Below are 22,994 nucleotides of genomic sequence, written 5' to 3'. Positions count from 1 at the left end.
TCGAAATACGTATCTGTCAAAGGATGCAAATTCTTAGTGGAATTCAAAGGAACCGTACTTAACCCGATTTTCTTTTTATTTACAGATATTCCCCTAACAAGCCCAGGTTAATCATCATAAAATAAAACATATATCTAAGAAATTAGTTGGAAAAAACAAAATATGCATTGATTTTGTATAGAAAGTTCCTGAAAATCACGCAAAATGAATATAGGACGTTCTTGCAGTTGGGCAAATTCGGGCAAGTTTTTTCATCGGCGATTATTTAAAAAATACAGAAGCTTCCATGTAAATTTTTTTCACTGACATGATATTTGATGATTTTTTTTAAAATAGCGGTCAAAGGTTACTGTTTTGTGTGAATTAGTACAACATTTTTGCAGATATATTACCATGTTGTGCCAAGTGAACCATGAGAAGTATAAATGCAATCTAGTCACAGGTTTAGTTATTTTTAAGCTTCAAACAATGTCCGAAACGCCGAAGTTTTTAGATTATTGAACACACAAATTGTTTTTCTATTAAACAAGATTATAGAAGATAATGATAAAACCAAGGTGTTTAGGACATTTTTGTGTTTTACAGTTTGTTTGAAGATTAAAAAATCCTCCCGGAATTTCTCCAGAAATTCCCCCCGGAATTCCTCCCGAATTTCCTTCTGGAATTCCTCCGTAGATTTCTCCTGAAATTCCTTCGGAGATACCTGCAGTAACTTCTTCGGAGATTCCTCCAGGAATTCCTCCGGAGATTCCTCCAGGAATTCCTCCGGAGATTCCTCCAGGAATTCCTCCGGAGATTCCTCCAGGAATTCCTCCGGAGATTCCTCCAGGAATTCCTCCAGGGATTCCTCCGGAGATTCCTCCAGGAATTCCTCCGGAGATTCCTCCAGGAATTCCTCCGGAGATTTCTCCAGGTATGCCTCCGAAGATTCCTCCAGGAATTCCTCTGGAGATTCCTCCAGGAATTCCTCCGAAGGTGTTCCTCCGGAGATTCCTCTGGAGAAATTCCTTGATGAATCTCCGGACGAATTCCAGGATGAATCTACGGAGGAATTCCTGGAAGAATTTTTGGAGGATATGCAGAGGAATTATTGGAGAAATCTCACGTGGAATTATTGGGGAAATCTCAGAAGGAAGTCTTGGGAAAGCCCTGCAGGAATTCTCAAAATTCTCCTGGAGGAGTTCCCGATGAACTTCTGGAATAATCGCACGGGAATTTCATAGGAACTCCTGGAAAAAATTCCGGAGAATTTCTGGTGGAATCATTTATGAACTTCTGGAGGAATTCCCGAGGCAATTTCAGATGAGTTCCTGGGAACACACTCGCGTATATGCCCACTGACTACAAGGGAGAGTGAGTTGTGTTTATAAAACCGAAACTTTCTTTCGCACTCCGCATACCTAGCCACCAACAGAGCAGTCTGTTGGCAGGTGTCGAATTGAATTTGCGTCGAGACAATCGCGTGTACAAGGGAGGGGTTTTGGGGGTTTAACCCCTCCCATTGCCGGTGTTCCATACACTAGGCGCCTCTCCTCCCTTCGTCGAAATTTGAAAAAAATCCTCCCTTGTCGCCTTTTCTGTGCACGGGCCTGCGTCGAGAGCTCGGCAAGGTCGCACGCTAGAGGACCAACTGCGCCGATGCGACGCAAGCCAAGTAATGATTCGGCGGATTAGAAATGGATTTGTGTTCATTCATGGTGTGGGCTTGGATTGAGTTTGACTTTTTATTCCGCAGAATCATTACCCGTTCTGCGGCTTAGTTGGTTAAAGCGCCAGTCTAGCAAATACGGAGCCATGGGTTCAAATCACACCAGAACGCGATTTTTTTCACCAATGTATCTCTCAATTTGTCAATTAATAACATTCTGTGCCTACAGATTATTACAAGTTTTTCAGTAGGATTTAGGAAGTTTCCGCGAGGTTTCAGGAGACTTCATAAGGGTTGCAGTAAGTGGGGTTATTCATAGTTTTTTTCTTTGTTTTTATTAATGTGTATGGTTTCATAGTTGCTTCAAGGGAGTTTTAGGAAGTTTTAGTAGATATTAAGAAAGTTTTAAGAAACATCCTTAAATCAAATTGCCGAGATAGGATTTGCAAATCTCCGTTCAAGTTCTTTTGCCATGAAAAAAAAAAGTTTACCGATATATGTAGTAGTTGAATTTCGATTTCGATTTTTGCAAACCTTAGGTGTCCTCATCTCACCAGCCCACCACTACTATTTGTGAAACGTACAAAACCTTTTTTATATTTGAAATACCACAGTTCTCTTACCCGAAATGTACAGTTACGATCCCTTCGTACATATTCCAATAGATGTTACGTTCTGCTATTCGATTTTTACTAATGATTCATTCAAAGATTTGGGCGAAATTTCGAAATCCAAAACCATTTTGTACATCCATCAGGAAAACACATTCTAGCTTCCAGCGAATTCTCGACATTACCAGTCAAGCCACAAACACACTCATTATCAAATTGCACACCCGAGGGACATGTTTTGGCAGCTGATTGGAAATTGATTTAAAATTCCCAGTATCAGCGTGGCTGCCGCTGCCGTGGCTGCGTTCGTTGCATGTATCGCCCGAAAACCCCAAATGTGTCGCCTAATTTTGCATTATCTCCTCTTTCTCTCCCCGCCCACCCCGCCTTGAACAGAACCCATCACAACGATAGTTGGAGGACCAGATCTGTACATCGACACCGGTTCGACGGTGAACCTGACCTGCATCGTACGACATCTACCGGAACCGCCACCGGTCATACTGTGGACGCACAATAGCGAGGTGAGTGAATATCTGGGTGGTGCGGTTGCACTACTCTACTGTATCCAATGCATGCATGCATCCAGTCCTGAGAGTGAGAGGATTCGGGAATGAATGGGACATTCTCGTTAGCTCTATCATCATCGTTCGACTGACCTCTCGGGTACTGATTTATGTCGAATTCGTTTATTTGCACCGCCTGCACCGCTTTGCCACCGGGTGTAGCAAACTTGCACCGAAACCGTTCGTTTATTCGCAGGTACTGTTCTGTTTTGACACCCGATTGGCACCGGTGCAAGAAAATGCTACACCCAGTTTGAGCGCGGTGTAGCAGGTACAAAGCTAGTTTTACCAATACATGCATATCGCTGAACTTGTATCGTGGTTTTGTTTTGGTAAGAATGATGATTTTCTCTTCGGCATTAGGTAAACAGTTTTCTTGGATATTCATTTAACAGCAAATCTGTGCGTTTAAAAATTATTTAAACTTGATCGATGATTATCACGTCTTTCAATCAACTTCTGAGGAATCTTCAAAATTTATCGGTAACATGAAATTTCAAAGAGTTGATTCAACGTATATTTTTCCCATTACTATTTTTTTGATTATCGCAAATATGTGGACTACTTTTAATGTTTTTAATCATTAGAATTTTCTGTCGCATGGCGATCTATTTATTATGAAAAAAATGACGTAATAAAGTTTTGATAAGCCCAGAATAGAAAAAAAATCTATTCATTCAAATTGGACTGAAATATTACTGAAGTAACATTTTGTAGGTACAAATAGTTTCAAAAACCGTAAATTCCTAGGGGCGGGACAGTGCCTAATATCGACGCTAATACCGCCTAATAAATATTAATTTCCAAATCTTCATGGTTCACCGAATCATTTTTTGTATAGTATGTCATGACTTTTCATTCAACAACCAACTGTCACGAATAGAAGAGATGGAAACTAGGATGGAGTTACGGTTTGTCTTAGGTTTTTCGTCAATTAGTTCAATTGAAAACGCTAATTTGTTTTGATTATGTATTTTAGCTGTGGAAATAACGTGAATTTTACTGGACTATTGGAGACAGCTCTCGAAAGCCCATGCCGCTAGAATAGAAAAATCAAAAAGGTAGCTCTATCCGAGCCCATCATATGTGATCCGATGCTCTTTTATTGCAAGTCCTAAGCCCGAGCTGATTGTGGGAAACCGTTGTTTTCAAATGCATATGCCCAATAAATATAGAAGAAAAACTAAATTGATAGGCTGACTACGTTCTCAAACTGTTCATATTTCCCTTGATATTCACCGAATGTAAAAACTGACATTAACAGAAATGGGAATCTTGCTACTAATGACATTTTGTACTCTAATACCGTTCGAGGCTTTAATGCACTGATAATTTAAGATTATAGGGCCTAGCTAACTGAATATTAAACAAGATATTGGCCATATTGATCTGGAGAAGGACTCTCTTTAAATTTCAGATGAAATCATCAGTGTGCTTTTGATGATCGTACATACAAGCTGTTGGGACGTAGATGTTAATACGAGGTACAACAGTTTGGACAGCGATATTTTCGGAATCGTTGCCCGGGTTTGAGAAATACAATAGAATAGCGATATTCAGTAGATTTCATACAACCTGAAACCAATAAAAGTACGCATTTCTTGTTGCTGACATTTCAAATCGAACCGGTTATATAAGCATGGCCTACTTCGATCAAAAATGGATTTCGTCTGGTATTAATATTTCTAATACTGCTTAATACCGCTAATGAATATTAGAGCTGTCCCGCCCCTAGGTAAATTCTATTTTTTTTTTCTTACAACAAATATTGAACTATTGAATTAAATTGAAAGTCAAACAAATGTCACTAAATGATGGTTAAAGCGTTTTTAATATGAGTTGCATTTCAATTTCTAAAAAGCATTAATTTATTTTTCTTTTTACGTTGTAGCTAAACGTTTTCTATTGAACTGCCTTTAACATTTTTTGTGTTAAATTTGTGCACGTAGATCGTATGTATGTTAGCATCCTTTATTATTAGGCAACGGAAATTGTTAAATTCTAAAAAGTTGCTTTCAATTGAAAAATTATGATATTTCGAGAATTTGAAGAAGATAAATAATGTAGGAGTGTTAAAACATTGGATAACAATTTTCAAGTAACATTTATTATTACAAGTTTATCATGTACAAGTGGATTACTGAAAACTTTTAAAATTGTTAAATTGGATATAGAAAGTAAAAAATAAAAATATATAAAAATAATTTTGTTCATCACGGAAATCATGAAAACATTGATTATGTTTATTTTTGATATCCTTTATTGTTTTCATTGACACTCTCACGCGCTCTTACTAATACCACCATAAGCTGTCAACAAATTGCACCGAAACCGTTCGTTTTTCCGGTGTCAATTGCTACACCGGTGCAGTGCACCGTCGGGAATAAACGAATTCGACATTAGTTTGTCCGTCAATCACCCCAATACACATTACGCATCACAGGGTCCGGTAACGCCGTGTTTGAATATGCAGATTATGAAATTTGATTTTACAAGTAAGCTTATGCACGGATAGTCAGAATTTCTAATTGATCCCCTTGGGAATGTTGTTTATCTAGGACTAGCAAGTTTATAATACAGCGGTCCAGGATAATTTAGATCATTTTTTCACTAATATTTAATTTTTATTTTTTTTTTCAAACCCAGTATAGGATTAAAGAATGCTGAACAATATTTTTTCAATTGAGAATAATGTCTTCAGTTTGACAAATTCCTTGAGTAATTTGGTTAATTCATAAAATAAGAGCAACTTTTATAACTTTTATAAACTTACTATGGGATCAGTTTCTTTTAACACTTTGTAAAAAATCAAATTGTAAATATGCATACATTCCTAATGTAAACCAAGTAAAATTTTAATCGATCACTTCTTTGTATTTTGTAACAGCTATAGCTTTTCGGAAAAACCTAAGTGTGATGTCAAATCTACAAGTATGTTACAAGAAGCTGATTTTGTAGATATAAACATTCGATAAATAGTTAAAAATCTGTTAAACTAATTAGAACTTTTCGAGATGTGTTGTTGATTCACATGAAGCGCGAGATGCCCTAGAACCACTGTAAGCTCCCGAAGATAACTTATCAATCCCTCCCAGTATCGATCCGACCCAGAACCACCAGTACGTGCCGTTAACGACCGTTTAACGGCGAATTTGACTGACGGCTCCCCATGCTTCCCCACGACTACATTATGTCGAAAGCCTCATTTTCCATGAATTGCGCCGCACAGTTCAATTCATGTTCAACAGTTCCCGCTCGGTCAAGGAATGGCCCGGCTGCTGTCGGTGGTTGATTGCGTTGGACGCGAAGGCATTATCGTTTCGTTTCGAAAGGATTTGTTTGACTTTGCAGTGGGAAATTTTCCAGCTTACCGCATTAGCAAACGATGGCATTCGGTGTGATGATGGTGCGACGACGACATTAGCACAGTGCAGAAACAGCTGCATCCCGTTGGCGCAGTGTCCGAATGCGCTCGTTTGCGGATTGAGCGGGTATTAACTCGATAAGCAGGGTCCAAGCGATAGCAATTTAGGTTTGGGTGCGACATTGTGGTGGTCGGGGATGAAGCGAGCAGAGCCTTAAACAGGGCTAAACATTCAGTTTGAATCGATGGTTTGCTGTATTGCAAGAGAAAATAATTTGGAATGTGGAACTATACTAAAAGAATATCAAGATTCTAAAAATTACCCAAAATATCGATTTGGAAAAATCTCTTTCTCTATGATTTTCTAACCCAAATTTGGTGATCCAAAATATCAATATTATTAAGCTTTTCACAAGAAAAAAAAAGAATCACTACTTCAGCACCAGACGACAGATTTTCAATTTATTTATTATTTAATTGTTATTTTAACCTTTACGTACCCACCCCCCGACAACTCATTTTGAAAATGTTGGCATTTCGTCAATTTCCATCCGATTTTTTTGAAGTCGCCCTTAATCGATCATAAATTGGTGCAAGTTTATTACACTCAAGTGGTCATGTAATATCTGGAACCATTCCGGAGATATTCCAGATTGTACTGTGGTCAGGGGGTTGGTGAGGGGTATGTTTTGTCAAATTTCTGAAAGTGATTATTTCGTGTGTTATTGTGTTTGAAGGGCTCCCGCGGAACCTGTTTCAGGTGTTCCGGAGCGGCCATAACAGTTGCTACACACTTCAGTCATTTTTTCTGCCCGAATCTCTTGACATCATGAAGTTTGATACGTCATACGGCATGTTTTGGATGCAAACCAGAAATGTCCCCGATGACACCCCAGTGGGACCAATGCTAGATGTTCCGGAGTGGCCATATTAGTTGATACAGACTTCAGTCTATCGTTTCTGACTCAGTCATACGAAATCATGAAGTTTGATATGTCGCACGACATGTTTTGATGAAAACGAGAAGTGTCCCCAATGAGGCCCCCGCGGAACCTGTCACGGTGATCCGGATGGGTCAACTTATTCAAATTTGATTATCGCAGTTGTGTTTTATTGTTCGCAATGAAAATTCAGCTGAAAATCGATGGTTCAATCACAATAACACACGAAATAATAATGTTTAGCCATTTCGGCACCCTCCCTGACCCCAGTACATTACGGAATATCTCCTAAATGGTTCCGGATATTGCATGGCCACTTGGGTGTAATAAATTTGCACCAATTTATGATCGATTGAGGGCGACTTCATAAAATCGGATGAAAATTGACTAAATGCCAGCATTTTGAAAATGAGATTATGGGGTTCGGGTACGTGAAGGTTAAGGAAAAATACGTTGGAAAAGCCAAGTTGTATGTATCAGCTATCAGGTATCAGTAGGTCGGCTCTAGAGGCACGTTCTCCTCCATTAGGGAAATTAGTGCCATCGCCATGAACACGAGCCTATTCATCATTTACCTGACGGAGAAGGGAAGGAAAAAGGATAGGACATGGGAAAGGCCAGGTAAGGGAATAGGATCGTCATACTCGCAAAAGCGTGCCACAATGGGTCCACAGTGCGTCCTGAAAAGGACACTGTAATAACGCATAAGCGTACCGCAATGGGTTCAAACAGCGCCCTGAGAAGGGCACTGTGATAACGCATAAATCGTAAAGAGAGCCTATAGCTCTTTACCACAGCGGGTCAAGAACAACAGAACGTCCTAAAGATTCAGGTTTCTGAAGTCAGTTTCACTTAAGTGTTTCTCGAGTACTCGGAAACGCAATTGCGCAAAAACTGGACAGTTACATATTAAATGATACGAAGTTCCATAATCGGATTCACAGCTATCACAGGAAAATGAATCAGCTTGCTGAATATTCGCCATGTGATACCTAAGTCGGCAGTGACCAGTCAATGCTTTGACCAGAATGCTGCAATTCTGCTTTGACAGATTTGTAAGATACTTCGCCACCCTTGGAGATGGCTCAGTACAATACAATTTGGTTTGACGACATGACTCCAAATTATTTCAGTATTGTTTGTGCTGAGTGGCAGCCCAGGTGTCAATCTGAAGCTTCACCCAACACTTGGATACCGGAATAGCTGGCTCAGGGCCAATGAAGTTATGTGATGCTCCAGTGCGAGCTAACTCATCAGCCAATTCATTTCCAGCGATGGAAGAATGGCCAGGTATCCATACAAGGTGAACAGCGTTTGCTGAATTCAACTCCTCGATTTGAGTTCGACAAACGATAACTATCTTCGATCTGGAGTTGGACGAAGCAAGTGCTTTAATAGCAGCCTGGCTATCTGAACAGAAGTATATTACTTTGCCCATTACGTGCTGCTGAAGTGCTGATTGCACTCCGCACATAAGAGCAACGATTTCGGCCTGAAAAACGGTGCAGTGTCTGCCAAGTTAATAAGACTGATACATTGATATTATTGAGTTGCCTCAATAGCGTATCTGCTACGAGATTCCACAAAAGCGGTGACAAGACTCCCCCTGGGGGACATCCACAAACATTCAATTTCCTAATCCCTGGTAGACGCACTGTCGAGAAGAGATATCTGTTTTTGAGCATTTGATGAATCCAATTGGAAATCATTGGAGATATACCATGACTCCGAGCGGCTTCCAATATGGCATCGAAAGGCACATTGTCAAAGGCACCCTCGATATCTAAGAAAATACCCAAACAAGATTGCTTTTGAGCGTATGCTTTCTCGATATCGTAAACAACCTTGTGCAAAAGAGTCACAGTGTATTTACCAGATTGATAGGCATGTTGGTTCACATGAAGAGACACGTTGGCCAGATTGATTGATTGATTGATTTCAGGCCAAACATGTCTAAAGGTCCTATCTGCAGAAGAGAGGCTCTCTTTGGTTTCCCTCTCTTTCGTTAATATCTCAGCTGTTCATTTAAATTATGATTATATCCTTGCATAGAACGATGGTCAAATCAATCGTCTTTTATAATTGTAAAGCAAAAGTAGTTGAAAAGTGTACCATTACATTGCAATAATTGAAAGAGAAAGTGAATAAAGAGAGCCTCTCAAATGCAGATAGGACCTATTGAAATGTTCGGCCTGATTTGTCTTTATTAAAGAGACTTTCAGCCCTTGGCTGGTTCGTCTCTCGAATATTGGCCAGATGAACATGACGGATGTGATGATCCACAATGCGTTCTAAGCAATTCAGAAGAAAAGAGGTCAAACTGATAGGTCTGAAGCTCTTTGCTTCTTCATACGACGCACGATCCACTTCCGGAATGAACTTCACAGTAATATCCCGCCAAGCTTTGGGAATATACCCTGTAGCAAAACTGCAAACAAGTATTTATCAAAACATGTTTGAAATAATCAAATCCCTTTTGAAGAATAAATCCCATCTGCTCCAGGAGATTTGAAAGGAGCAAAGCTATTAAGTGCCCACTCAATCGATTATATAGTAACAATACTCCGAGCCAAAGCCAGGGAATCAGAACTACAAGAAAAAACATCAGGTTCATCCGAATATGTAATATCCACACATCCAGGGAAGTGTGTGCTGAATAAGCATTCCAGAACTTCCTCATCAGAGGAAGCCAGATCGCCATTTGGCAAAAGAAGTTCGTTCACTCAGAAATCCTTAGATTTCGCAAGGATTTTGTTTAACCAACTGACTTTATTCAAACTGGAAACATTTGTACAAAGGTTTTTCCAGCCGGATCGTTCAGCAGAGCGGAGAGCTTTCCTGTAGGCCTTGCAAGCCGACCTGAAAGCCTCCGAACCAGCCGAACGTCGTCTGTCCCAACTCTTTCTACATTGTTTCCTGAGTTTCGCCAGATCAGAGTTCCACCAAGGGGTTCCTCTTGTGATCTTCACAGATCGTAGAGGGCATGCTTCTTCAAAAGTTTCCATGATGAAGGTCGTTGTAGTATCAACGGCTTCATCTAAATCACTTAGAGTGTCATTGGATGGTGAGTATCCATGAAATTTGAACGCAACCAAATCAGTAAAAATATCCCAGTTTGTTGACCGAGGATTCCTGAAACGCAATGTTTGCGAAGTAACATTTAAATGTTCAAAAAAGATGTAGTGATAGTCAGATAAAGATTCTTCTTCTGACACATGCCAATTTGTCAACTCGTGACTAATTCTACTAGAGCTAAGAGTGTTATCTAACATTTCCTCTCTAGCAGATTGAAGGTCGGGCAGTTGCAGTTGTTTTTTTTTTTTGTTTTTTTTTTGTTTTTATTAATGTGTATTTTAACTTATAGCTAAGTTGCAGTTGTTAAGTAATGCAAGATCTGTACTACTTAAGTACTCCATCAAACTGGAGGCTCTCAAGTTAATGTCTGAGCTGCCCCAGATGATATGGTGAGCATTAGCATCACTACCAACAATAAGCGGAAGGCCTTTTGAAGTACAGTATGCGATGACGTGTTTGAAAGCATACGTGAGGGAGCCAGTGTTATTTAAATCATTTCTTTGAAAATCCCTTCTGCAATTCTTAAAGTTACTTCCACTTTTTTTGGGGGATTCATCCGACGATATTTTTTTTTTTGAAAGTTGCTTCAGTGATACTTTTGGATATTGCTATGGTATTTTTTTACAAAGTTACTTTGCCAGTTTCTTTGGAGATGCCTTCGACTATTTGGAAAACAATACGTTTTGTAATCCTTATGGAAAATTCATCGGAAATAGTTTTAGAAATGGTTTTTCGTTTTTGTTTGTAATGTTTTTGTCAATCCGTTTGATAATGACTAAGGTAGTTCAGTTGAACTCTGTTCAGCAACTCCTTTTGATATTCCTTAGATAAACTCTTGGGCTATTATTTGTAACCGGACCCGAATAATTCAATTTAGTTAAAGGGTCCTTAAAATAAAATCATAATAGGGGTACTCACTAAACAGATTAAATTGCTGCGTATGGCATGATTTTCTGATTATTTGAAATGTTTCATGATTTTGCAAATGAAATAATCGAAGATTGCCATGGTGATTGCGACGTTTTATCAGTTTAATCAGTTTACGCTGTTAAGTGAATCCCCCTTATAAAAAATAACCATTATTTTTGAAACGTATTTAACCATTTCTTGTGGAATTTCTTAGCCCATTCCTTTCAAAATTCCTGTGTGAATTTCTTTGATAATTCCTTTTGAAAAGGCTTTGAGAATTTTCTTCTAATTTCTGATCCAATTGCTTTGTTTTCTTAATCGAAAATTGCTTTGGCAATTCCTTTGAAAGTCTTTGCAAATTTCGTCGGGTAATTTCTTTCAGATTTCCTTTGGTAATCCTTGGGTCCTTAAAATATTTGTTCAGCAACTCCCTTGTTAATTCTTACCGCAATCCTTCAGTTATTTCCCTTTATTGCTTTTTAAAATTTTCTTGAGGAACATTGGGACGTTCATTTGGACATTTTTTTTTAGGAATTCCTTCCGAAATCTTGCGACAAAGTCCTCGAGAGCTCTTCCGGCTCCCTTCCCTTTGTAAAATCCTTTGGCCAATCTTTCAAAAATTACTCTTTTTGGAAATCCACGAACTCACAATCGAAACTGCGGAAAGAATTTGCAGTGGATTTCCTGAATAAATTGCCTATGGTATTTTAAAACAGAGTCGCCGAATCATCTTTAAAAAAGCCAAAAGAAATAAATCATTGTAAACAAAATTTCGGAAAAAAATACATAAGAAATTCCTAAACAGATTACCAAAGACATTTTCCAAGTTAATTCATATAAGAATTGCCAAACGAATTCCTTAAGAACGAAAATAATCCAAATCAAATAACACAAACTTACTAAAGTTTTCAAAGAAGTTTTTGATTTCTTAGGAAATTTCCAAATTAATTGCCAGAAGATATTCAAATTGAATTTCCAATGAATTTTAAAGGAAATTACCGAATCAATTTACAACGGAATTGCCAAATATGATTTCGAAGGAGATGCTGAAATGATTTCAGAAAAAAATGCCTCAGGATTTCCCAAAGAAATGTTCAAGGAAATTCTCAAAAAAAAATCTACAAAAAAAATTGTAAATTAAAATTCCAAAGCAATTATGAGGAAAAAAATATTATTGTTATTATTTATTAAAGACACTTTATCACGTTTGGTGTTGGCATTCGTGTTTGGGGAAAGAACGACCGAAGAAGTTTACAAAGTATCTGTCGGAGGAACTGTGGAGGAAAATTAAAAAAAAATCTTTAGAATTTTCAAAATAATAATCGAAAAAAATTGTGATAAAAGTATCAAGTAAATTGCCGATCCTAAAAGTAATAAAAAAATCACTTACTTTTTTTTTCATTGGAATTACAAAAGAATTTCACAAATGCATTTCTAGAGTAATTATCGAATTTATTGCGGAATGATTCCTGAAATAAATTGCCGGAAGGATTGAAATAATAAAGAAATTTACAAATAAATTGCTGAAATAACCCGAAAAAATGTGAAGGTATTCCAAACTAATTGCCAAATTATTTGCAAGTAAATCGAAGAAAAATTTTCCTAAGCCATCCAAATATATAAAAACTAATTTCTGTCTGTCTGTCTGACTCTTATGGATTTGGAAAATACTGGACCAATTGGCGTGAAATTTTGGATGCTAGGGTTTTTCGGGACTGGGAAGGTTCTTGGCATGGTCTGAGAGGCCTCTGAAAAAAGGGGCTCCCATACAGATGAATTTGCGGAGCACTTCTCTATGGAACTGTTGGTAAAAACACAGTAGGTGGCAGTACGACGTATGCCGCGATAGCTAGTTTCCTATATAAGTCGTGGAATCTCCATGAATTCGTAATCTGAATTGCTGAAGGAAATTGAAATGAATTTTCTGAAGGAACATCCGATGGAAATGAAACATTACACACCGAATCAAGTTTAAAAGATTTTTTTTTAGCACGATAGTCTTTTAAATCCTGCTCAACCTTAACCTCAAATGCATAAATCTCAAGAAGCATTATTATTATCCCGACACGAATGCCCACTTTTGGGTAAAAGTCGTAAATAAATAATAATAATTATTATTATTATTGCAATATTGTCATTTTTATTTTGTTGTTGCTCACTTATAGTAAGCCTACAATAAGAGGATCCGGAAAGATTTGTGCTAAAAATCGTGAGCAGGGGCAAAGGTCGGCTGTTGTGATGGCCATCTTAGCTTATCCTTAACAAACTTTCAAAGATATTTCGACAAAGAAAAAATGCCTGAGACAATTTACCGAAGGAATTCACTTCCGAACTGATGAACGAGTTTTTTTTAAGAAATGGCGAAAGCAATATAAATCAAGTTTAACAAGCTTATTGAATAATTTTTCAAAGTCATTTTTTGATGAAATTTCCAAATTATTTGCCGGAAGATTTTTTAAATGAATTTCCAGTGAATTTCAAAGGAAATTTCCGAATTATTGCTCAACGGAATCGCCTAATAATGATGCCAAAGAAGCTGCTAAAGAAGTTTTCACTGAAATGCTGCAGAAATTAACAAAAAAACAATCCCAACAATAACAATAAACAATAAAAAAATATAAACCCCTACAATTTAAAAAAAGTTTTTGAAAAAATATTTGTGAAAATTGTAAACTGATTGCTGGAGGATTTATTCAAAGCAATTTCAAGAGAATGTGCATGAAGAACTTTTCGAACAAATTCCCGAAAAGAAACAAATTCGAAAATTTAGAGAATTAATAATGGAATTGTGGAAAGTGTTTCTGAATTTTTTTCTCAGAAATTGCCAAAAGAATTACCAAAGAAATTCACAGAGTAATAGGTGAAGAAGAATCACTCAAATATGTAGCCATTCAATAGAAAAACGATATAGTGCAACTCCGATTGTCGTGAATCTTGGTGGGTTCGTAGTTCTTCGAAAATAATTCAACCCGTATTTTTTTTAATTCGTTATTAGGGTGACCAAATTTCAGATAGGGTGATCCTAAAAATTAGGGTTTTTGAAAAATTAAATTTTTCAAAAAATTACAACTTTTGAACCAAACTGTGTTTTTGTGCAAAAAAAAAACAAATATTAGTTTATTCACGTTTTCAAGGTCTCGGGACCAAAGGGGTACCCTGGTTTTACATTTTTATCAGAAAATTGAGGAAATTTGGCGTAACATATAAAAAAATCAGAAATGTATGTTTTTTAGTTTTTGAGATATGATTTTTTAAATATTGAAAATCATATAATTTGAAACTAGCTGCTCTAAAATTGGCAATCATGAAACCAATGTGGAAAAACATTATAAAAAGAACAAATCTTAAGAAATTCTCAAAATCATGTGTGAAGGTAATGTATGGATAAGACACCGATGGAATCCCCAAAAGTATGAACAAAAAATTCACGAAGAAATTCTCTCAAAAAATCTCATGGGAATTTCAAACGGATTTCATGAAAGCATTGCTGAAGTAATAAGCAAATGAACTACGGAATCATTCCCCAAAAAAATGCCCAAAGAATGGAATTGTTCATGAAATTTCCAAATGAATTGACGAAGAAACTTGGCGAACAATAGTTTCCAGATATTCCAAACCAAATTCCAAAGAAACTCATAGAGAAAATAAAAATCAAAAGTCATTGCCTTATTGGCTAAAACAACCAAAAGCATAAAAAAGAATTCAGGAAGAAATTACCTAAACACTTCGCTTAGAAGTTACAAAAAATGTGTTTTTTGGTTTAAAATTGGCCAAGTTCTACCAGAAATGTTCCCAAAATACCTTGCCATTATTTTTCTTTCTTACAGTAAATAGCTTAGAAGCAACGTCAAATCAAATAGAGGTTGCCGCGCAAAGTTTTTAGATGGTCAAGCTGTATGACAATTTTTAGGTTTATCCTCAAAGGAATGATCAACGTCCTGGAACGCGATTTTGATATCTTAACGCTCGTGCAACCGCGCTGTTATATTTTGTACAACACGTTGACAAAATCTCGCTTTATGTATACAGCATTGACGTGGTACTGGCGGTGGTGACCAATCGCGCGAGTTACGGAGTTACAGTTACAAGAGGATATCCTTCCTACCCTGAGTAAGGCATTCCTCCACGAGTATCCTCTTAAATTCCTCAATGTATTCCTTTGCCGATTTCTTTCTGGGACACTTTTGGGAAATCATTTGAAACTATGGTTTTTCTACTGGAATTTTTCACCATTTTCTCACAATTTCGCTTGATTATTTCTTAAAAGTTTATTAGAATTTTTTGAATAAAAAATTTCTGCTCCCTGAGATTTTTTAGAAGTTCCTTATCGGATCAACCCAAATGTCCATAGAATTTTAATCTCCTTCTTTCTTTCAGAAACTCCACCTGAAATTGGAATTCATTAAGAAAACCATTTTAGGTTTTAGCCAAGCACACTCAATCCTGAATTGCCTGTTCAACACTTTTTTGGCGCAAATAGAACAGCAGAACTATTTCAGTACCTTCGGTAATCGTTTTTACTGAGGCTTAGTACACCTACTGTCAAAACCTGGTGCAAAAGTAAACAATGCAGTATAGCTGTATACAGCTGTTCTATTTTCGTTGAAAAATTATCGAACATGGTATTTCCAAAATAAGACTTCCAAATGAGACTTCTTCTTAAAATTCAACCAAGAGTTGCTTTTGAGATTCACCATGGTTTTTATTCCGAAATTCCTGAAGGAGTTTTTGGCGATTCTTCAGTTTTTACGGGTTTCTTCCAAGATTACTTTCTGAATCGTTCCAGAAATTCTTTCTGACATTCCTTCTGGGATTCCTTCAATTTTTTTTTCTTAAATTTCTTGAGGGATTCCTTCTGGCATTCTTTAAATAGTTCCTCTCGATATTTTTCCTGAACTCATCCAAAAATTTCTCGATGAGTACTTTGTTGGAATCCTGCAGAGGTTCTTTTTGGTATTTGTGCAGCAGGAGTTTCGTCTGATACACTGATTTTGAGTACTTTCAAAAGATTTTGTTGAATTTTATTATTATTCATCTTTGTAATTTATCCGTGATGACTTACTGCGCTTCCTCCGAGGGTCCGTTCTTGGAATCCTTCAAAAAATATTCCAGAAATCCTCCAAGTGTAGTTTTTGAAAGTTTTTCAGCAGCTGCTTTTTGGAATCTTCTAGAAGTTCCTTCTGCAACTCCACCACTCGACTGGTCCTTCTGGAAGCCCTCTTGGTGTTTCTTCTAGACATCTTCCAGGAGTTATTTCTAACAATCTTCCGAAAGTTCCTTTTGAAAGTTCTCCAAGAGTTCATTGTGAGAATCAGAAGCTCCTTGCAGAATTCTTCAGAAGTTCCTTCTATGAATCCTGCAAGAGATTCTTTGAAGAAATATTACAAGAGTTTCTTATGAGAAACCTACAGGATTATTAAAGGTTTTTCTTCTTGGAATCCTTCAGGAGATCTTGGAAAAATGCTTAGATTTAAGTCCTAGATAAAAGACTCAACCGTTCCTAAAGGAACTAATTCCTAGCAGACTGAACTCTTCAATTCCCCAAGAGAATTTCCGAAGTATTTTCTGGAGAAATCCTCAAAAGAAATCCGTTAAGGCGCCGTCTACAAATTACGTATCGTTCTAAGGGGAGGGGGACAGTATGGCCGAGCGTTATGGTTCATTCAGAAATTTAAGATTCCAATTCGTAAATTGAAGCAAACTTTTTAGAGAGTGGACCTGATATGATGGATGACGCCCTTGACTATCACTCGATATACCCTTTCTCTTCTTCTTATTCTTCGTGCAACGTTTTCACTGACTAGGACGAACACAGTTTCGACGTATCATTTTGCAGCCCTTTTTTATTCCAATTATTTTAGTGATTATCTCCAATCAAAATCAAATTTTGACACAAATTGGAAGCGCAAAATTCGGCGTGTAATAATCTTCAGAGTCAGCAGAATTTCATCCCTGTTGACCGAATCTTTTACGACGGTCATCAGAGATAGCCAGAACCATCCCTACTTTTCCAGAATACATACTGGTGTGGTGTGGTGCGGTCAGTGGCGATAACTGCACACGTAATTATCGTAAGTTAAGCTGGGTGATAATGACCAACACCACCACCCTGACCGCCATCAATGGCTCGGTCCTCGGTTCCAGACCGAAATAACTAGTAGGGATTGCTCTTTTAATGCCTCGAGGTTGGTATTTGACTCGAGGACACCATCATGGCGATGGTATATAAGTGCCAGTTCCCTCCCAGTGGTGTACTTATCGCCTGGTGCTTGTGTGGGAGAATGTGGTACAATCAAAAGGTCCAAATAAAAAGCCACGCTTGATTTAATCACCTGATGGTACCACTCCCATTTTGGGTGGTAATGGAGGCAGCTGGACGAGGCGTCATTAACTTCTTGTGGTCCGGTCTTTAGCCGGCGCGTCGGGTAAAGGTGAATGAGATAACGCGTGGGAGAGGAGATGGAAGTAAAATGCTACTTTTGAAGAAACTTGGTACTTCATGTTACCCGATAGCTAGTTCAGTATGAAAGTTTGTTATGTAGACTTTCAACTAATCGAAATTAATACTATTTCTTCCTAACGTCCTGAAGGGTTAAACTTTCACTATATTTTATTCTGCAAGTCCCATTTTAATACAGATGAATCATTCACTCCAATGACACATTTCATACCAATCTCTCCGTACTAGGTGGTGAATCCTCTGATAAACATTTATAGCCTTGGGAGGTCATTTAAGGATTAAACCATGCTCTTTGGGATCGGAACTATACTGGACAAATCAGCTCGGAAGAACATTTAATTAGACGTTCATTAAGCAACCTCATTATTTTGACGGAGGAACTTTTTTCCAAGTGCGTCGTTTTTCTTCTTGCACAACCATCGGAAGGGATTATCGTTAATCTGGTTCTCAAATGGTAAAGCTGTTTACCTGTGTTTATTGGTCTGCTTCAATTTGATCACTGCTGCGAGAAGTTGCGCCGGACGCGAAGAAAAATGTTTCTCCTTCACAAGAGTTTCCCTTGCAATCGAATCTTCTGTTGTGCTGCAGTACTTTTAGCAGAAGCATTGATAACCCCGGGGCGCTTCGATTAAACGTGTTCGAAGGAGCAACTTTTTGACTAAAGTTTACAAAAAGGAAAAAAATCCTCTTCTTCCCGATACACGTGCTCCCCAAACACCCTCTCGTTCGGGGTACATGATGATGGATTCCACGCGCAAAGAATCCCCCGTGTACGGGCAAGTCACGAGAGTGGGTTTATTTGGGAGCGCGCCAAACAAAGCACCGCAGGCTTGTTTTCAGAAGAATCAAAGGATTTTTTTTTTCGGAAAATCTGCTTTGCTCTCCGCACCGCTCTTCTTGTGGCCTCCCCTGGCGCAGAATCGCCACCGATCCCGAAGGGGGTTTCGTTGCACCCAGGACAATCGAGGGGTTGAGCACTTTGTTTGGAAATTGGATCGCTGCTGAGTGTTGCACAATGGGATGAATTGCTATGAAGCCACATGGGCCTAAACTTTTCCAAGCTTTCAGCCTGATACAAAAGTAATGTTGCTTTATGTCCGAGAGCTCTCCTTGGGCACGAGGGGTGCGATATAAAAAAAACGAAAAATAAAAACTATTGCAAAATTAAAAAAAAACCTAATAAAACACATTTTTCAACTATTGAAAAAAAATACATTTTAGCAATTCTCTATTTCTTGCTTCTTAAACAAAACAGTATCCCAAAGTTTTGTTGAAACAACATCAAACTAGGCAAGAAATCATCATTTTCCTACAGATAGAAACAAATATGATTCAAGAGAATTACAGATTCTGAATGGTTAAATGATATTTACTACTGGATCAATGCTTTAGACGGGTTTTAGGGCGTTACAAGGCAACATTTGAAGGGATTTAAGGGGATTTCAGGGGACTGAGAGAGTTTCGAGACGTTTTAGGGATTTCGAATGGTTTTAGTTCGCGTTTGGAAGTGGATACTGGATGTTTCAGGGTTCTTTCAAGGAGGTTTCAGAGCAATGTGATATGCAACACATTGGTTTCAGAGAGGATTCAAGCTGTTTTCTGTTCGGCGTAGGGGGTTTCAGGCAGTTCCTAGACTCTAGAGGGTATTGATGAGTTTCTACGAAAGATTGAAGAGGTTCTTATTAGGGTATCTGGGCGTTTCAGGAATTTTAGGAGGTGTCGAATGTATTCCAGTGTTGGTAAAATCACACTCAAAGCACACTCATGAACCGCTCCTGCGTAAGCAAACTCGCGCGCGATTCTGAATCATTATCTCACGCGCGAGATTTCTATGCAAAATCTCGCTTTCACGAGTCAAGCGCCGAAATCTCGTTCGCTTGTAAAACTAATCCAAATCAATTTGAACGACGTCCAATGTTGTTGTACGATAGGTTTGCTTTTGTTCGATCATATAATCCTAAAAACTTCGATGTAAATAATAAGAACACCAAGAAATAACGCAATGAGTGAAATCGTGAGTCAACTCATGCATGATTTTTATTCGGCGAGGAGTTTGGCGAGTCAAGAATCGCGCGTGAAACAACTCAAGCATGAGATTTGAGAATTTGAGTTTTTACCAGCACTGATGTATTCAAGGGGCGTAAGGGTGGTTTCAGGGTGTTTAGGAGGTCTCTGAACCACGTGAAATCCCCTGAAACCCCCAGGGACATTCCTGCCACCTCCTGAAATCACTTGGAACCTCTCTGAAATTTTCTGGAACGCCCCTTAAAACTCCTAAAATCTCTTAAGACGTCCCTGAAACGGTCTTGAAACCTCCCAAACACCCTGAGGCGCTTCTGAAACCCCTCGAACCTCAGGGGACTTTCCGAAACACTCCTGGAAAGTCACAAACTCAGCAGAACACCCCTTAAATCCCCATGAAATACCCTACAACGCCCTTAAAACCCCTTTAAAAGCCCTTCAACCTTCTGGGACCTCTTTCAATACTCTTGGATCGCGTCTGAAACACCTTTGAAACATCATGAAACCGCCTGAGAGTCCTACAACATCCTTGGAACATCTCTGAAACCCTTTGAAACACCACAGAGATTCCCCTTAAATTTCCTGCAGCACCGCTGAAACCCTCGAAAGACCTCTGAGACGCTCTTGGAATCCCCCGGGACGCCAATGAAACCTCCTGAAATGCTACCTGAACCGCCAGAAATCCCCTGGGATACTCCCATAAAACCCTATGTATCGCTCATCTCACACCATGAGACCTCCTAGAATACACCTCGAACCCCTCTGAAACCCATTGGTGCGCTCTGGAAAGCATATGAAACTTTCTGCAGCTGAATTCTATTGAGGTTAATTGAATAGGAATAGAAATAGACTTTAGTTAAAAGAATTTTACCTAAAGGAGAACGAAGGTAAATTAATTCGCGATGAACGGTTGTAATGACATTGCACAGTGGTCCACGAAACAGAATTACGAGGAAATATGCATTCTACGCCTTCAAATGATTTTTAGACAAATATGGCCTTCTATAAAGTTTTTCGTAATAATGAAACCCTCTTTGCAGTGAACATTAAAATTAGGGTGGTCCATATTTTTAAACAAATTGGATACCAAACTTTTTATTTACAACTAGCTGTCCCGGCAAACGTCGTACTGCCTGCCTACTGTGTTTTTTGACGTACAGCTCCCATAGGGACGTCTCCCGCAAAGTCACCTGTATGGGAGCCCCCCGTTCCAGAGACCGGAGAGGTCCCGCACCAAGCTAAGAACCTTCCCCGGCCCCACAAATACTCACATACAAAATTTCACACCGATCGGTCCAGTAGTTTTCGAATCCATAGCGGTCAGACAGACAGACAGACAGACAGACAGACAGACAGACAGACAGACAGACGGAAATTCATTTTTATATATATAGATAGATAGATAATAACTATACCCCACGGTGTCAAAATCTCGATTATCGTCGAAGTTTCATGTACTTCGTATTTTTCTTCGAAAATTATTAGTATTTGGGCTATACAGTCAGGTTTTTTAACGCGGGGATACGTACCGCGTAAAAAAAAATCAGTTCAAAATTAAAAAAAAAACCGCGTAAAAAAGTCTCACTATTTCTCGACGAATCATGCAAAAATAAGACGATGATTTTTTTTTTTTTTTGAATGGAGTTTTCATTTACGCGGCCGCGTAAATGAAAACCGCGTAAAAAAAAGAGATTATATTCATAATCAAAAGACTAGAAATAATTTCAACGGTAAATTTTTTTTTTCAATTATTTTGTTTGGGACGTATTTTGGGTTAAAACAGGATTTATTGAATTTTGGTATGGGACGTATTTTAGGCTACAATAGTATTTATTGAATTTTAGTATGGAAAATAGCCAAAAACTTAGGTACATCAAATTTTGCCCGATGGAACATTTGCAAACTTTCCATTTATACCATTTAGTCAAAATTCTGATATTCTATGAAGAAAAATCCTAGGTACATTAAAATTCGCGTGTATACATTCTTGGGAAAAAGTTGTAGATCTATCACTTTTAAGCAACTGGCTTCAGCAAACTATGAATGTTAAACACTGAGATTAATAGCTGAACATTAGTTGGTCAATGGTGTCAGAGGCTGAATACAATGACAGCTGAATATTGGTCTGAAGTATGGCTTGTTCAGCCTATTAAGTCAGCAATACTGCTGAATCAGCAATATGGCTGAGTATCACGTTGAATAGAATATTTTGCATCTGTATAGCAAGCTTTAAAACATACACCAACGCGCAGAATTAATCATCTTGTATTCAACCTTTATTCAAATAATTGTTAACAGCTGGCCCAAATAAGTTTTTTTAGAGCCCACATCGCTTTTTCAGCCTCAAAACAGGCTTAGTTAAACTCATGTTCTTGATTATTCAGACACAACAAGTAATGCTTTCGTGTTTGAGGATATGTATACAGTTGTTTGCGGTGTACACAGCAAAAAAATATGAAAATTAAACAGCACGTAAATTGAAGATCAACTGAAATTTGCGACAGAAAAATGTAAATCACCTACATTTAACGTCACCCGAGCAGCCAGCTGCTGGTCAGACGGCTTGTTTACAGATTTTAAAGCATATTCGCTTTAAATTTACATGCATCTGCTATAAACCACGCCAGGCACTCTCCGTCGTCAGCTAAAGAACGACTGCTCGCAGCTGTGGCGGTTTCCCCGTTGTCTCTCTCAGTAGTCTTTGCAGCAGTCGGAGCATGTCGGGAATGCGTGCATTATGGTAGAAGCAGTTTAACTTTGACTGTCTGCTATTCAACAAGCTGAGATAGCCGAGAGAACTCGGGCGTGCTACTCACACCCCAAGGATTTGAGTTCAATTCTCGCTCGGAGCTTGATTTCTTTTATATTTTCTAACAGATATCTGCAATGTAATTTTGAGATCGCACAAAAATTTCCATCATATATGACGGGGTCCTTTTGTTACATTCGATCCGTCATAATTTTACAGGTTTTTTTCGAACTGTGTAGCTACTAAGATGAGTGATTATAAATCAGGAAGTCCGAGTTCAATTTCCAGTTTTCCCACAGTTTAATTTATACATTCCTTATCATTTCTTCTTCTTCTTCTTCTTGGCGTAACGTCCTCACTGGGACTAAGCCTGCTTCTCAGCTCAGTGTTCTATGAGCACTTCCACAGTTATTAACTGAGAGCTTCCTCTGCCAATGACCATTTTGCATGCGTATATCGTGTGGCAGGCACGAAGATACTCTATGCCCAAGGAAGTCAAGGAAATTTCCTTTACGAAAAGATCCTGGACCGACCGGGAATCGAACCCGTCACCCTCAGCATGGTCATGCTGAATACCCGTGCGTTTACCGCCTCGGCTATATGGGCCCTATCCTTAACATTTCTTTTGGAAATAAAATGCCGCAAATCG

The 22,994-nt window shown here is 38.4% G+C and overlaps 1 protein-coding gene across 1 annotated transcript in view; it reads left to right on the top strand.

Moving 5' to 3' along the window:
* The window catches only part of LOC109431822 (hemicentin-2-like), a 402,363-nt gene that overhangs the window by 341,538 nt on the left and 37,831 nt on the right, over positions 1-22,994 (top strand). Inside the window, exon 6 of the mRNA XM_062850072.1 lies at positions 2,656-2,783. Within this exon, the coding sequence (XP_062706056.1) occupies positions 2,656-2,783 (128 nt within the window). The remainder of the gene's footprint in view (positions 1-2,655; positions 2,784-22,994) is intronic.

Source organism: Aedes albopictus, chromosome 2, assembly GCF_035046485.1.
Source record: "Aedes albopictus strain Foshan chromosome 2, AalbF5, whole genome shotgun sequence".
NCBI classification, from domain to species: Eukaryota; Metazoa; Arthropoda; class Insecta; order Diptera; family Culicidae; genus Aedes; species Aedes albopictus.
This window is presented reverse-complemented; position numbering and strand designations above follow the sequence as displayed.